Genomic DNA, 13,272 nt, shown 5'->3' on the forward strand with positions numbered 1-13,272 from the left:
CAACATATCCCTCTTAATCTTCCTTTGGTTCTGTTGTGCCCCAAGTGGCCCTGATTTGCCAATCCAGTAAATTTGTTCCTTAACATCATGGGAGGAATTAACTTGCTGGCTCTTCTTAGACCCCACATATCTTTACTTACTTCATCTTTTATACAATTAAACATCTCAAAACCTTCATAACATCTGGCCCAAGCCCTCTGAACCCACTTTACCAATGTGATGAGTTCTTCATCCTTGTCATATGCCTGCCTCCATTCTTCCTTCGTCACTGTGCTCAAACCCACAGTGGTCATATTTGCCACCTACGCTTGCTCCAACAGGCTTTCTATACCAGTGCCCCAATTATGTGCATTCACCTATTCACTCCTTGACAGGCTATCAGCGAATCCATTGTTTCTCCCTTCCACATTCTCCATCTCAAAATTATATTCCATGTTTGACAATCATCTTGCAATTCTGGGTGAAGCAAGCTCAGATCCTCGCATAGTTAATAAACGTATCAGTGGCTTGTGATCAGACCGAACCTTAAGTAGAATTCCCCAGACATAGATTGTAAAATGTTTCACAGCCCAGCATACTGCAAGGGTTTCTCTTTCTATCACTGGCTACCGTTTTGCCATGCCATTCAATGTACACAATGCATAAGCAATGATGACTTTGTCATTATTTTGATCCCGGCTCGACACTGCTCCTAGCCCATGAGCACTTGCATCAGTTGTTAATATCATCTTGTTCTTAATGTCCATTATTCCTAGAGCTGGCGCCCCTATAAACTCAGATTTAATGTTCTCAAATTCACCTTGACACTCAAGGCTCGAAACAAACTTGTCACTCTTCTTTAATAAATTGTGCATATATTTGGTCTTATCAGCAAATATTCTCACAAATGTTCAATAGAACATAGCTAACCTTAGATCCTCTTTGCTACTTTGGACAGCAGCATTTTGGATATCATCAATTACTTTATCTCGTGGACTAATCCCTCTTGCATTGATAACATGTCCTAAATAAGTAGCACAGCCTACCTTCCATCTGCATTTCTCAGCCTTAGACAATTTCATTGAAGAATCTCCAATACTTTCTCCAGATGCTCACCATGTTCAACCTCTGATTTAGCATTCACCAATATATCATGTAGGAAATAACACACCCCAGGAATTTGGCAGAATTGTTTTTGCAATATCCTCTGCAAAACAGCACTAGCAGTACCTAGGCATAAAGGCATACTTTAGAACTGAAAAAGCCCCAAACGGTGTTATAAAGGATGTTAAGTGATATGATGACAGATGCAATTCCTTCTGGTGATACACAGATGATAAATCAATGGTGGAAAATCAATTCGCCTGATTGATTGTGGGCAACATTTCACTGATATGCAAGGAAGATGCCGGTCATTTCAGATAGCATTGTTACTATCACAAAGATCAACACACATCCTTACTGAAAGATCAGGTTTGTGGACTACAACAACAGTGGCTAACAAATCTGATGATTTGATTTATTTGCTGATGTTACAGTTTTTGTATTTTACATTTTACTTTTTCTCTGATGGCAAAAGGAAGATTTCCCACCTTATGTGTGATAATTTGGGTATTTCTTTTTAACACAATCTTATGCTCAAAACCCAACAACTTACCAAATTTCTCATTAAACAACTTGGGATATTTCTTGGCCCAGCATGCGGCCTCACTGCAACTTTCTACTAACATAATTTGTTTTCTTGCCTCTGGCCGCAACTGCATTCCCAAGGCTGCGTGTTATATCCAACCTAGAATAGGTGCGCCTTTCTTGGCTACATAAACTCTTCCTTTTATCTTTCTGTGCTTAAAAATGATATCAGATCGAAAACGAACACAGCATCAGTTACAAGTTAAACTTACCAAAAGTACCTTTTTAATAAATGCTGCAGTCAATCGCATGCTGATACATACAGTGACTGATTAAGTGGTATTTGCTGGTAGATGGCAGAGCTCCCTGCTGAAGCTCACCTTCATTCCCCCAAATTGTATGAATGTTTTCTAGTTTGTGGAGGGAGGATTGAGTGACTTGTGTGTGCTCACTACCATACTTGTTTGTTGGCTAATTTCTGGCTTGTGAGAGAGGACTGATCATCATTTGGGGCGAATTCCCCTAAACTCCTTCCAGCACTTTGACTGGACCTGAGCAAACTTTGAAGAGCCACGTAAGTTTCTTCAACAATCCAATCTTATAGTTTGCAAAATACCCTTTTGAGGCACATTGATGGCCCAGGGCTTAGACTCCCATAAACACTCAAATTTGCAGTGGATGCCAATCTAGGTAGGGAAAATCATTTATTGTAACATAGGAGACTTGAGGAGGGGAACAGACATGTTGCAATAAGGCAGATATGATAGGAGTTCAAAAACACTTCAACGTGGTAGAGTAGTCAATCAATCAATCAATCAAGAATTTGTAGAGAGCACTACTTACCCGTGAGGGTCTCAAGGCGCTGGGGGGAAAAAGGGGGGGCGTTACTGGTCGAACAGCCAGGTCTTGAGTAGCCTCCTGAAGGTCAGCAGGTCTTGGGTCTGTCGTAGGCTCAGTGGGAGGGGGTTCCAGGTCTTGGCGGCGAGGTGGGAGAAGGATCTGCCGCCGGTGGTTGTTCTTTGGATGCGAGGGATGGTGGCTAGGGCGAGGTCGGTGTAACGGAGCTGGCGGTTGGGGATGTAGAAGAAGAGTCGTCTGTTGAGGTAGTGTTAACCTTCTGGTTCGGACTGCCACTGGAAGGGGCCTAGGGAAATCTCTGCAGGATGGATTGGGACGTCTGCCATAAAGGTTGAGTCCCCCTGCCAAAATATCAGTGACATAATTTGATGAATATCTAGGCAGTCATCATTAAAAATCTTACTGATTCACTACAATCCTCTTAAGGCCCCATGTGACCACAGGTAGGGGAGGGTTGAGGACGTAAGACAGTCATGTCTTAGACAAATTCTGTCATTAGATCTGGTATGTCTGAATTCACACAAGCAATGAAGGACCTGTGCCACGTTATTGCTGATGACTCAAATGGCACACAGAAAACTGTATTTAGGCTATAGGCGGGTCTGTTGAAAGATTGCAATTTGCTACAACAACCATGCAGATGCACAGCAAAGTTGAACGGTTTTACCATAGTGGCAATGTGGCCAGAAGCCTTGCAAAAATGACAAACGTGCTTGAGTAAATACATACCACTAATGCAGCCAGATATGACACAATACCAGTGGCAAATGTAGAGGCCTAATGGTGTTAATGTTTCTGTGATACTTGAGCCAGGGATTACAAGCTGTAGAAGAAGCCGCAGTGGTCAGAGAGAGTTCAGTGGAAGATTGTGCCCCACAGATAGAAGCATTAGTAAGCCAAACGGTACATAAACACGTTTATGAAAAGGATTTGTTGACAATGAATATTGTTCCTTAAAAATGTAAAAAGATTGATGGTTGTAAAAATTTGGCGCACATTTGTTTTCCTCATTGGAATGTACAAATAAATGTATATGAAATTTATATGAACTGCAGCATAACGTTTGTATTCAAGTTTAAGTGTCTGTGTCTTTTACCTTAAAAGTAATTGTTTGTTACATCCGTCTATCATGCATGCCCTTCTTCAGCTCTTGCTACACCCTGTCCTGGAGATGGAAGTTGAGGGTGAGGTTCTTCATCACCAGAATCATCACTAACTGATTGCTCTGGCATTTCCTTCTGGATGCCAATCTTGTGCAACATGGCATGTGTGGCTATAATTTCGCATCCAGTAGGAGAATCCTAGTCTAACAAACCCTCACTTTTGTGTAGATAACACAAAAGGGTGACCAGACGTCCGGGTTTTCCCCGGACAGTCCCCGTTTTTAGGTTTTGCTTGGCAATGCGTACGAAGTACGCATGCGCTAGCAAAATCTAATGTAATTTCTCTGTGGGGTCGGGTATCCGCCCCCTCCTCGCCCCCTCCTCCCATTGGCTAGCTCCATAAATGGAGGCTAGCCATTGGGAGCCGGATCTGTCCGTCAAGGCCGGACCAGATTCGGGGGCGTTCCCGAGAATTTTTCCCTTTTGGCCACGTCATGCAGCGGTGGGCGGGGCTTTTTTTTGGGCTCGTCGAGGTTTGTTTAGGCCATTTTGCGGCCGACCGCCGGCCGAGGAAGTCCAGGTGAGTCTTCCCTTTCCTGTCCCTCCTCCCGCTGTTGGTTCGTTTCCCGACCCCCCCCCTCTCCCGCTGTCGGTTCGTTTCCCGACCCCCCCCTCTCCCGCTGTCGGTTCTATTGCCCGGTTTGTCGTCGTCTTGTCTTCCCTTTCCTGTCCCCCTCCCGCTGTTGGTTCGTTTCCCGCCCCCCCCCCCTCTCCCGCTGTCGGTTCTATTGCCCGGTTTGTCATCGTCTTGCTTCCCTTTGCCTGGTTCTCGGTGGCCGGCTCCCGCCGTCTTTCTCCCTCTCTTCCTATAAGTGCTTCTTGGGCCCCAGCCCGCCTCAAGCCGCTATGTGCACTGCTACATGCCCTGCATGTTGTCTGCTCGGCGCCCGTGCCATCTCTGCCACTGTGCCCTGGTGCACGGACTCCCACACGGGAATTACCTGCGGCCCCGATACCCAGTGTGCCCGGCTCCCTCCCCGTGCAATGCACTGTGCCTGCTCTGTGCGCTGCCGTGCGTCTTCAGTGCCCCGAACCGCCTGTGCCTCCGATGCCCTCTCTGCGCCCTGAGGCTGCAGGCACGACTGGCCGGGGTTCTAAGTGGCACAGACAAAGGGTGCCTTTTCACTACGAATTGCAGGTGAATGGTGGTTTATTGTGGGGGGGGGGGTCACCGTCTCATGCAGATGTCTGCTCAACACTTCTTACACAGATGTAGGGGGTGGTGAGCTCCGCGCTATACAAGCGCTTGAAGCGGGCGTGCGTGTGTTGCACGAGTGTGCAGGCACCGGAGTCAGTGAACTGCTTGCAGCTGCACCAGTGTCGATGCAGAATGTGGTCCTTTAGGCGCTGGGAGCCCTCCACCTGTACCTCTTCAAATTACGTACCTGTTTGCAAGAGAGATGTGCTTTACACGACGCGCTTATCTTCCACTTTACTCCCTACCCATAGGGGGGGGTTTATGTGGCTTGTGTTCTGTACCAGCTATCCACGCATACGCTGACAGACATCTCGGGCAGGTTATTGCTATAGCGTCTGAGCGTCCACTGCCACTTCAAGGCGCTTAAATCCGTGTCTAGTCGCTCAGTGGTCTAATGCGTCCACAGCAGGGGCCTGTGTTCCCGTGGTCACAGGTTCAAATCCCGGCGGGTCCACTCAGCCTTTCATGTATCTGAGGTCGATAAAATGAGTACCATTGAGTTGGGTAACAAAACGCATCTGTTATTCAGCGCCAAGAGACGTATGGGTGAACGTGCTCAAATTCACGTTACCTTATGTTATGTTAAATGGCAGACGCCTTGTGAAAGAGGTGATTGCAGGCGCGTGCACCCAGGTGTGTGTTTACCGACCAGAACGCCTGCTTCCTTTGCCTGGTTCTCGGTGGCCGGCTCCCGCCGCCTTTCTGGAGGAGGCGCAGTGCAGAGGACATTTTTATTTCAGAGAGTGTAGCTATCTCCCCCATCGGAGAGAACCACATATAATAAAACATCAACTTCCACCTGCGTTTCCTTCCCCGCTCCTACGACCTCCTGGTCGCCAATCGCGATATATGGCTTCGAACGAAAGGCGCTAGATTACGAGCCTCTTCCTACTTTGCGGTAGAAAATTAACAAGCGAAATTCGGAAAGGCGGCTCAACAGAAATAAATATTTGTGGTTCCGCAGCTCAGCGGGTGAATGCGGCTGTAAACAAATCCGTGTCTGATGTGAAGGGCACGAGGACAGAATGCAAGGAGGGCGGCTCCACGTTTCACCGTTCTGTGGTTGATGAAAGGAGCGCCATGGGGGTCGGTGCTGTGTAAAATGAAGCGCCTGTTATTCGGAGCCGGTGTCTTGCACCAAGGGGGCCGAACCCTGGGTGTCTCTCTGGCTGGAAACAAGGGCAGATTCTGAGCCTGCCCGAGGTACTGTCCCATCCTCGGCATCATTTGCACTGACATATATCCCCGTTGGCATTTTATTATCAGAGTACGGACTCACACACACCCTTTTATTTTTATGTCGAACCATTTTGCAGGTCAACATCTTCATATTATGAAGCCAGCATCCGGGGGTAGACGTCTACTACTTATATAACACGCCATTATTACATATATATCCGTTCAGTACATAAAGAAAGGAGCCCGACTCCAAAGCGGCCGCCCGGGATCACACTTGCTGGCGCGGAGGAGCCGTGACTCGATGTCTGTCCGCCGCCTTTGCTGACACCAGACACCAGCTCCATCAATCGTTGACACCAGACACCAGCTCCATCAATCGTCTACTGGCGACTTCCGCCCAAAATAGACAGACATGTTCAATGCCCCAGCGATGGAACCCTCCCAGCGGGGGTTCATTAATATGGAAAACATCATGCACCAGAGACAAGCACGAGGCGATGATGATAAAATCAGGAGCAATGGCCGGACGGATGCAAACATCACGAGGCAAGTGATGAAATGCGGAGGCGCGCGCCTGAGCGGGGGCAGATTGCGCCCCCACCCCTTCCTGCGCGTGGCAGCCGGGGCACACTGTTTGGGTACCCTGGGATGCAGGTCGCAAGCGCTTCAAACAACAAAGCGCATTTTTTGGAGACGCTGCAGCTATTTAGTTCCACGCACCCGCCTACAGTAAAGCACTACGTGATGTAAGTTTGATGTGAGGGTGGCGTATGAGACGGAGCGGCCAATACACTGCAGAGGACAAGAAAAGAGCATTTATGACCATTTCCCTGTTCAAGGAGAACATCTGGCTGCAAAGGTAACGAACAGCTGTGCAGCCTCGTGCAAAGCCCCGCACCCCCACCCCAGCCTGTCTCACTGTATCTCACGGGGAGCAGGGTGTGGGGCCGTCTTTCCTTCCAGTTCTCGATTCTTGTCTTTTTCCATCCACCCTTCCATTTTTCTTTCTCTCCGGTTTCTTTCAGTCCTCTTCCACCCGTGCATCCTTCTTTCCTTCTATTATTCTGTGCCTGTCTTCTCCCCTCCTTCCTTCCATCCATAACTAACCCATCCTTCCTTTTCCTCCATCCGCCCGTCTCTCCTCCCTTCTTTCCTTCCCTCCATCATCTGACCTGCTCCCCTTCCTTCTCCATATCCGTCCTTCTCACAGGCATCCATCACTTCTCTACCCAGCCATCCCTAGCTCCATCCACCCACCCCTCTCTGCGCCTATCCCTGCGTCCACCCTTCTCTCACCCACCCCTTCAATTTAAACTCTTTCCATTCAGACCCTGTCCGTCGATCCATCCTTCTCTCCAACGACCTACCCCTCTACCTCTTATCTTCCTCTCCATCCCTGCTTCACTCCATCCACCTACCTCTTATCCTCCTCTCCATCTATGCTTCCCATCATCCACCTACCTCTCTACCTCTTATCCTCCTCTCCATCCATGCTTCCCCCCCATCCACCTACCCCTATCTCATCCTCTCCATCCATGCTTCCCTCCGTCCATCTACCCCTCTGCCTCTCATCCTCCTCTCTGACCATGCGTCCCACCATCCACCTACCTCTCTCTCTTATCCTCCTCCCCATCCATGCTTCCCTCCATCCACCTACCCCTATCTCTTTCCTCCTCTCCATCCATGCTTCCCTCCGTCCACCTACCCCTACCTCTCTTTCTCCTCTCCGTCCATGCTTCCCTCCATCCACCTACCCCTCTACCTCTTATCCTCCTCTCCGTCCATGCTTCCCTCCATCCACTTACCCCCTACTTTTCATCCTCCTCTCCGTCCATGCTTCCCTCCATCCACTTACCCCCTACTTTTCATCCCCCTCTCCTTCCATGCTTCCCTCCATCCACCTACCCCTATCTCATCCTCGACATCCATGCTTCCCTCCGTCCATCTACCCCTCTGCCTCTCATCCTCCTCTCCGACCATGCTTCCCACCATCCACCTACCTCTCTCTCTTATCCTCCTCCTCATCCATGCTTCCCTCCATCCACCTACACCTATCTCTTTCCTCCTCTCCATCCATGCTTCCCTCCGTCCACCTACCCCTACCTCTCTTTCTCCTCTCCGTCCATGCTTCCCTCCATCCACCTACCCCTCTACCTCTTATCCTCCTCTCCGTCCATGCTTTCCTCCATCCACCTACCCCTCTACCTCTTATCCTCCTCTGCGTTCATGCTTTTCTCCATCCACCTAACCCTATCTCTTTCCTCCTCTCCATCCATGCTTCCCTCCATCCATGCTTCCCTCCGTCCATCTACCCCTCTGCCTCTCATCCTCCTCTCCGACCATGCTTCCAACCATCCACCTACCTCTCTCTCTTATCCTCCTCCTCATCCATGCTTCCCTCCATCCACCTACACCTATCTTTCCTCCTCTCCATCCATGCTTCCCTCCGTCCACCTACCCCTACCTCTCTTTCTCCTCTCCGTCCATGCTTCCCTCCATCCACCTACCCCTCTACCTCTTATCCTCCTCTCCGTCCATGCTTTCCTCCATCCACCTACCCCTCTACCTCTTATCCTCCTCTCCGTTCATGCTTTTCTCCATCCACCTAACCCCTACCTCTCATCCTCTTCTCCGTCCATGCTTCCTTCCATCCACTTACCCCCTACTTATCACCCCCCTCTCCTTCCATGCTTCCCTCCATCCACCTACCCCCTACCTCTCCGTCCTCGCTTCCCTACATCCACCTACCTCTCTACCTCTTATCATCCTCTCCGTCCATGCTTCCCTCCACCACCTACCCACCTACCCTCAATCAATCAATCAATCATGCTTTTGTGTAGCTCGGCTACTCACCCGTGAGGGTTTCAAGGCGCTGACCCATCTACCTCTTATCCTTCTCTCCATCCACCCACACATCTATCGCGCATCCTTCTCTCATCCATCCCTTCAGTCTGTCCTCTTTCCATTCATCCGTCTATCGACCCCCTTTCTCTCCATCCACATGTGTATCTGTCACAACCTTAATGCTCACCTTCCACCCCCTCCCCCCTCTCCCCTGTGCTCTCTTGTAGCTCTTCCCATAGCCCCATCATGCAGTTCTCTTCCACAGACCTGACTCTCCGACTGAAGTCAAAGGAGCTGTAAGGTGTTTGTGTGTGTTTGCTCTCTGTGGGTGTTTGTGTGTGTCATTTGCGAGAGATAAAGCTAGTGGCATTGCAAATGACTGCCATTTATTTATGTTAAAAAAAACATAAATAAAAATAATGTCGAGCAATGCCAATAGCTCAAACTTTAACAAAGGCAAAACCATTGCATTGTAAATGCTTGTTTGAAAATTGTCCCGGTGTCCCGACACTTTTCTCTAAAGTAGAGAAATGTCCGGGTTTTGCAACAGCGTCCGGGTAAAACATTCAAATGTCCCGGTTTTAGCATAACCCCGCCGTGGGCCTTCCAGCAACAGGCAGAGTGGCGCTGCAGGGGCTTTGATAAGGGGTGAATAACAACAAAGCCTCATTAGTACTAAAATGGTATTTTAAAGACCTCTTAAGTGCTCGGGTGCGGCTGTGTGTGTGTGTGTGTGTCCCCTGGAAGCTGTCTCCGCCCAGGCACACACAGACGACGGAGGGGGGGGGCGGGATTCAGAGGGTCTTCTATGTGAGAAAAAAATATAACCCAGTGTTATTCTCAGCGTTGTGCATCCCCAAACCACTACAATATCACAATTATACACCATTAAAGATTTTCTTTAAAAAAATTTGTGGTGCTCGGCAGCCGTCAAAGGTAAACCAAAATAACAAAACATTTCCCAGAAGAACTTGTGGTCTGGTTTATGCATGATTAAAGGAAACAGTGGGTTTAGAAACGTAAAATGTTTAACATCACGCAAATTGGTTTGGTCTATCAGAAAATCCATAAATTCTATGAGCAGTAATGTACACACAGCAAGAATGTAGAGGTCAGATCCATTTAACTCTGACACTACCCAGCTAAGTTTGCCCTGTGCATTTGTGGATAGTCCTTTTGGCAAAGGGCCCTTCAATGGGTGAATAAGGTGGGTTATTGGGTCCAGTGTGTTGGCCATGGGTTTGCAGCAGCCCCGGGATCACGGTGCATTGGAAAGAAAAGCTGCCAAGAAGCCCTATAGAAGGTTTGACATTTACATCATTCTGCACACTGTGGCTTGTAACCTCTACGAAAACAAAACCTAAACAATTAAGTTAAAAGGAAAATGCCCTTGTGAGCCATGGGCATGGAGGAGTGCGGGGGAGGGAGTGGAGAGGGGCATTGCGCACCTGGGCACCACCAATACAGGAAAATATGAAAACGATTTAAGAATGAAAGCAACATTTTTTTCTTCTTTGTCACAGACCCTTATGGAACCCACAGAATGTTGGTCGGGGGAGAGGGAGACAGAGGGAGGGAGACGGAGACAGAGGGAGGGAGACAGTCGGATGGAGGGAGTGAGACAGAGAGGGAGGAAGACAGAGACAGAGGGAGACAGACAGGGAGGGAGACAGAGATAGGGAGTGAGACAGAGGGAGACAGACAGGGAGGGAGACAGAAAGAGTAAGACAGAGGAAGGGAGACTGAGGCGGTCGGGGGGAGGCAGTCGGGGGGAGGCAGTCGGACGGAGGCAGTCGGAGGGAGGCAGTTGGAGAGGGAGACATTCAGAGAGAGACAGATGGAGGGAGAGGCCACCTCCGCCACGGATTCCCTCACTAGTACCCTTTAACAGTGCCCCTCAAGTCTCCATAACCACTGTCTCTCAGATTTCTATGTGTGACAGCTGTCACATAGTCCTACTTTTACGTCGATAGTTACTGCAAACTGTAGTCCTACTTCTATGTCTATGACCTGTCCCCGTTTTTTGTTTTGAGAATCTGGTCACCCTATTAAACACAATCCACCTTTTAACAAGCCAAATGTCTGTTCTATTGTAAATCTGGCTTGCTTAGGAGTAGCGTTTTACCTCCTGTCTCTAGCTGTCCTTGGTATAACTACCATGTCATTATCAACGGGTGTAGAGAGTAAGTACTGTCACCTACAATAGAAATACAGTATATAATTAAACAAAGAACCCCTAGATATTTTCGCCAAGCAGTGTAACTTACCAAGATACCACCCTCCTCCAAACTCTCCTTTTAGTAGGTAGTCAGACAGTTTTACACTGACAAATGATATAGGAGTTGTGTTTCTCCTGATAGCCATGGAGCAAGGTTAGTAATCAGACATATGACATTTCATACTATCTGTATATTCAGAAAGTGTTACGCCTTATGATTTCTGTAAAGAATATCACTCTGAGTGGCGATGTATGAATACAAGACTTCCACCCACAGCCGGTGATGTGGGAATTGTGCAGTAGCATAAAATTGGAGCTCAGTCGTGTAACTCAGCAGGGGTATTTGGAAATGGTATGTGTGAATTCATTATTTCCGTCATAGCAACAAGAAACTTCCTGAAAATCCTTGATCTCCTCCTCGCCCCACCAACCGCAACCTCATGCTGGCATTTACCAGATGCTCAAAAGGTGTGAGCTACATAAACCCGAATGTGTGTGGGTTTTGCCTCACTGTGTTTGGTGCATCACCTAGAACAGGCTGCAACTCATCCATCCGTTTTAAAATCTCCTCCTTATTAAGTCTGTGACTATAGTAAACCTCCTCAGTTTGTAGAAAAGATCACCCTTTTCCTTGAAAACTCTCCTATTTTTCCTCCTCTGCTGTACTTTTAAGATATGCATCCTCCCCTCCACAGCATTGTGAAAGTTTGCTTAGTATTTTGGTTGAGCTTTTATCATTTGCACCTGGTTACTAACTGCTTTCGTTTTATCAAGCATTCCCTCTCGGGTTCTGTTAATGTATGCCTTTAAGATACGGCCTTCATGAGGATGTACCCTAAATGTTTGTCTCTTAAGTCTACTGACCTTCACAGTGTAATCACTGGCCCCTCCAAACACGCATTATGCAGCTTCTTCTTTGTTCTAGTGGATTAACCCTGGAGTTGTTCCAGTGGTATTTCTATATAATATGGAAAATATCTGTTGTCATGCTTGCATGTGTTTTATTAATCTCTGTGTGACATTTGTCAGCCTCCACAACTTATATCTTCTCTCTCTTAGCCCGTTGCTATTGTTAAACTGTTTAATATTATTTTGTTTCTAGGTTGGTTTGTAAGCTGAATACAAGAACTACCATTTTAGCAGCCACAAACCCAAAGGGCCAGTATGACCCGAACGAATCCATCTCTGTGAACATAGCGCTCGCAAGTCCTCTTCTGAGCCGATTTGACCTGGTGTTAGTTCTGCTGGACACAAGAAACGAGGATTGGGACCAAATCATTTCCAGCTTCATTCTAGAAGAGAAAGGTAAGGCAAAATATTGTAAAGATTCTCAAAAATTCAAGGCAGAGCATCATCACATCGTTAATTGTTGGGTTGTCAGCCTTCAGAACCACAAATATATTTTTTAATTTTCTGGTTATGGTATTCAGATGATCATGAACCACTATAAACACCCAACATCACCATCGTAGACTTATTCATGTGTATTAATTCCCAATTTAGCATGTCTCCGTTTTAGAGTTCTCACTCAATCTGATTTTGCTGGCAGTACCCTAGTTTCCTCTTAAAGGCACACTGACAAGTTTTATTTTATCATTTCCAAAGATTCCCTGGTCCCGAAAGTAGATACATTTAGTAAAACACTTTTGTTGTGGCTATTATCGGCATGTAGGTGCAAAACTGTTCTCGCTTAAGGTTGTGTTTGATAGAGAGAATGTTCTGGCAGAATGTTCACTGCAATATGGAGAGCGCAACGGATACTTTTCTAATCAATAAAGATGAGATTTATAAGCAAAGAAGTAATGGGAGAAAGCAATTTTTCAGTTAGCTGGGGATGCCAGATGGTGCCTGGTTTGCTAACAGCTAAAGGTTTTTGTTCTTTGAACATTTTGAAACAACTGCTTGCCTGGCAATAAGCATAAATTAGATATGTGTGAATTTACACATGACGTAGATGGGTGTGAGCAGGAGGAGCAAGGAGAGGGACGAGACTGGGAAGATGCCTGCTTGGACTTTTTGTGTTCCTGCTTTGACTTGGACTTACCCGGAGACTTGGATCATAATCATGACCTACTGCAGGACCGGGCCTGAGAGCATGAATGGATCCGTGTCCACGACTTCAAGGAGGAATTGGCTTCCGTCACTTCATGTGGTGTTCAACGCTATACAGGTTGGCTTCGCAGTCACAGAACGCCTTTGGGTTC

General features: G+C 47.5%; 1 protein-coding gene across 2 annotated transcripts in view; it reads left to right on the plus strand.

The window, feature by feature from the left end:
• The window catches only part of MCM9 (minichromosome maintenance 9 homologous recombination repair factor), a 352,109-nt gene that overhangs the window by 255,378 nt on the left and 83,459 nt on the right, over positions 1-13,272 (plus strand). For both annotated transcript variants that reach the window (XM_078648476.1, XM_078648477.1), the window contains one exon: positions 12,171-12,373. In XM_078648476.1, the coding sequence (XP_078504602.1) occupies positions 12,171-12,373 (203 nt within the window). The remainder of the gene's footprint in view (positions 1-12,170; positions 12,374-13,272) is intronic.

The sequence above is a fragment of the Lissotriton helveticus genome, chromosome 6 (assembly GCF_964261635.1).
Source record: "Lissotriton helveticus chromosome 6, aLisHel1.1, whole genome shotgun sequence".
Taxonomy (NCBI): Eukaryota; Metazoa; Chordata; class Amphibia; order Caudata; family Salamandridae; genus Lissotriton; species Lissotriton helveticus.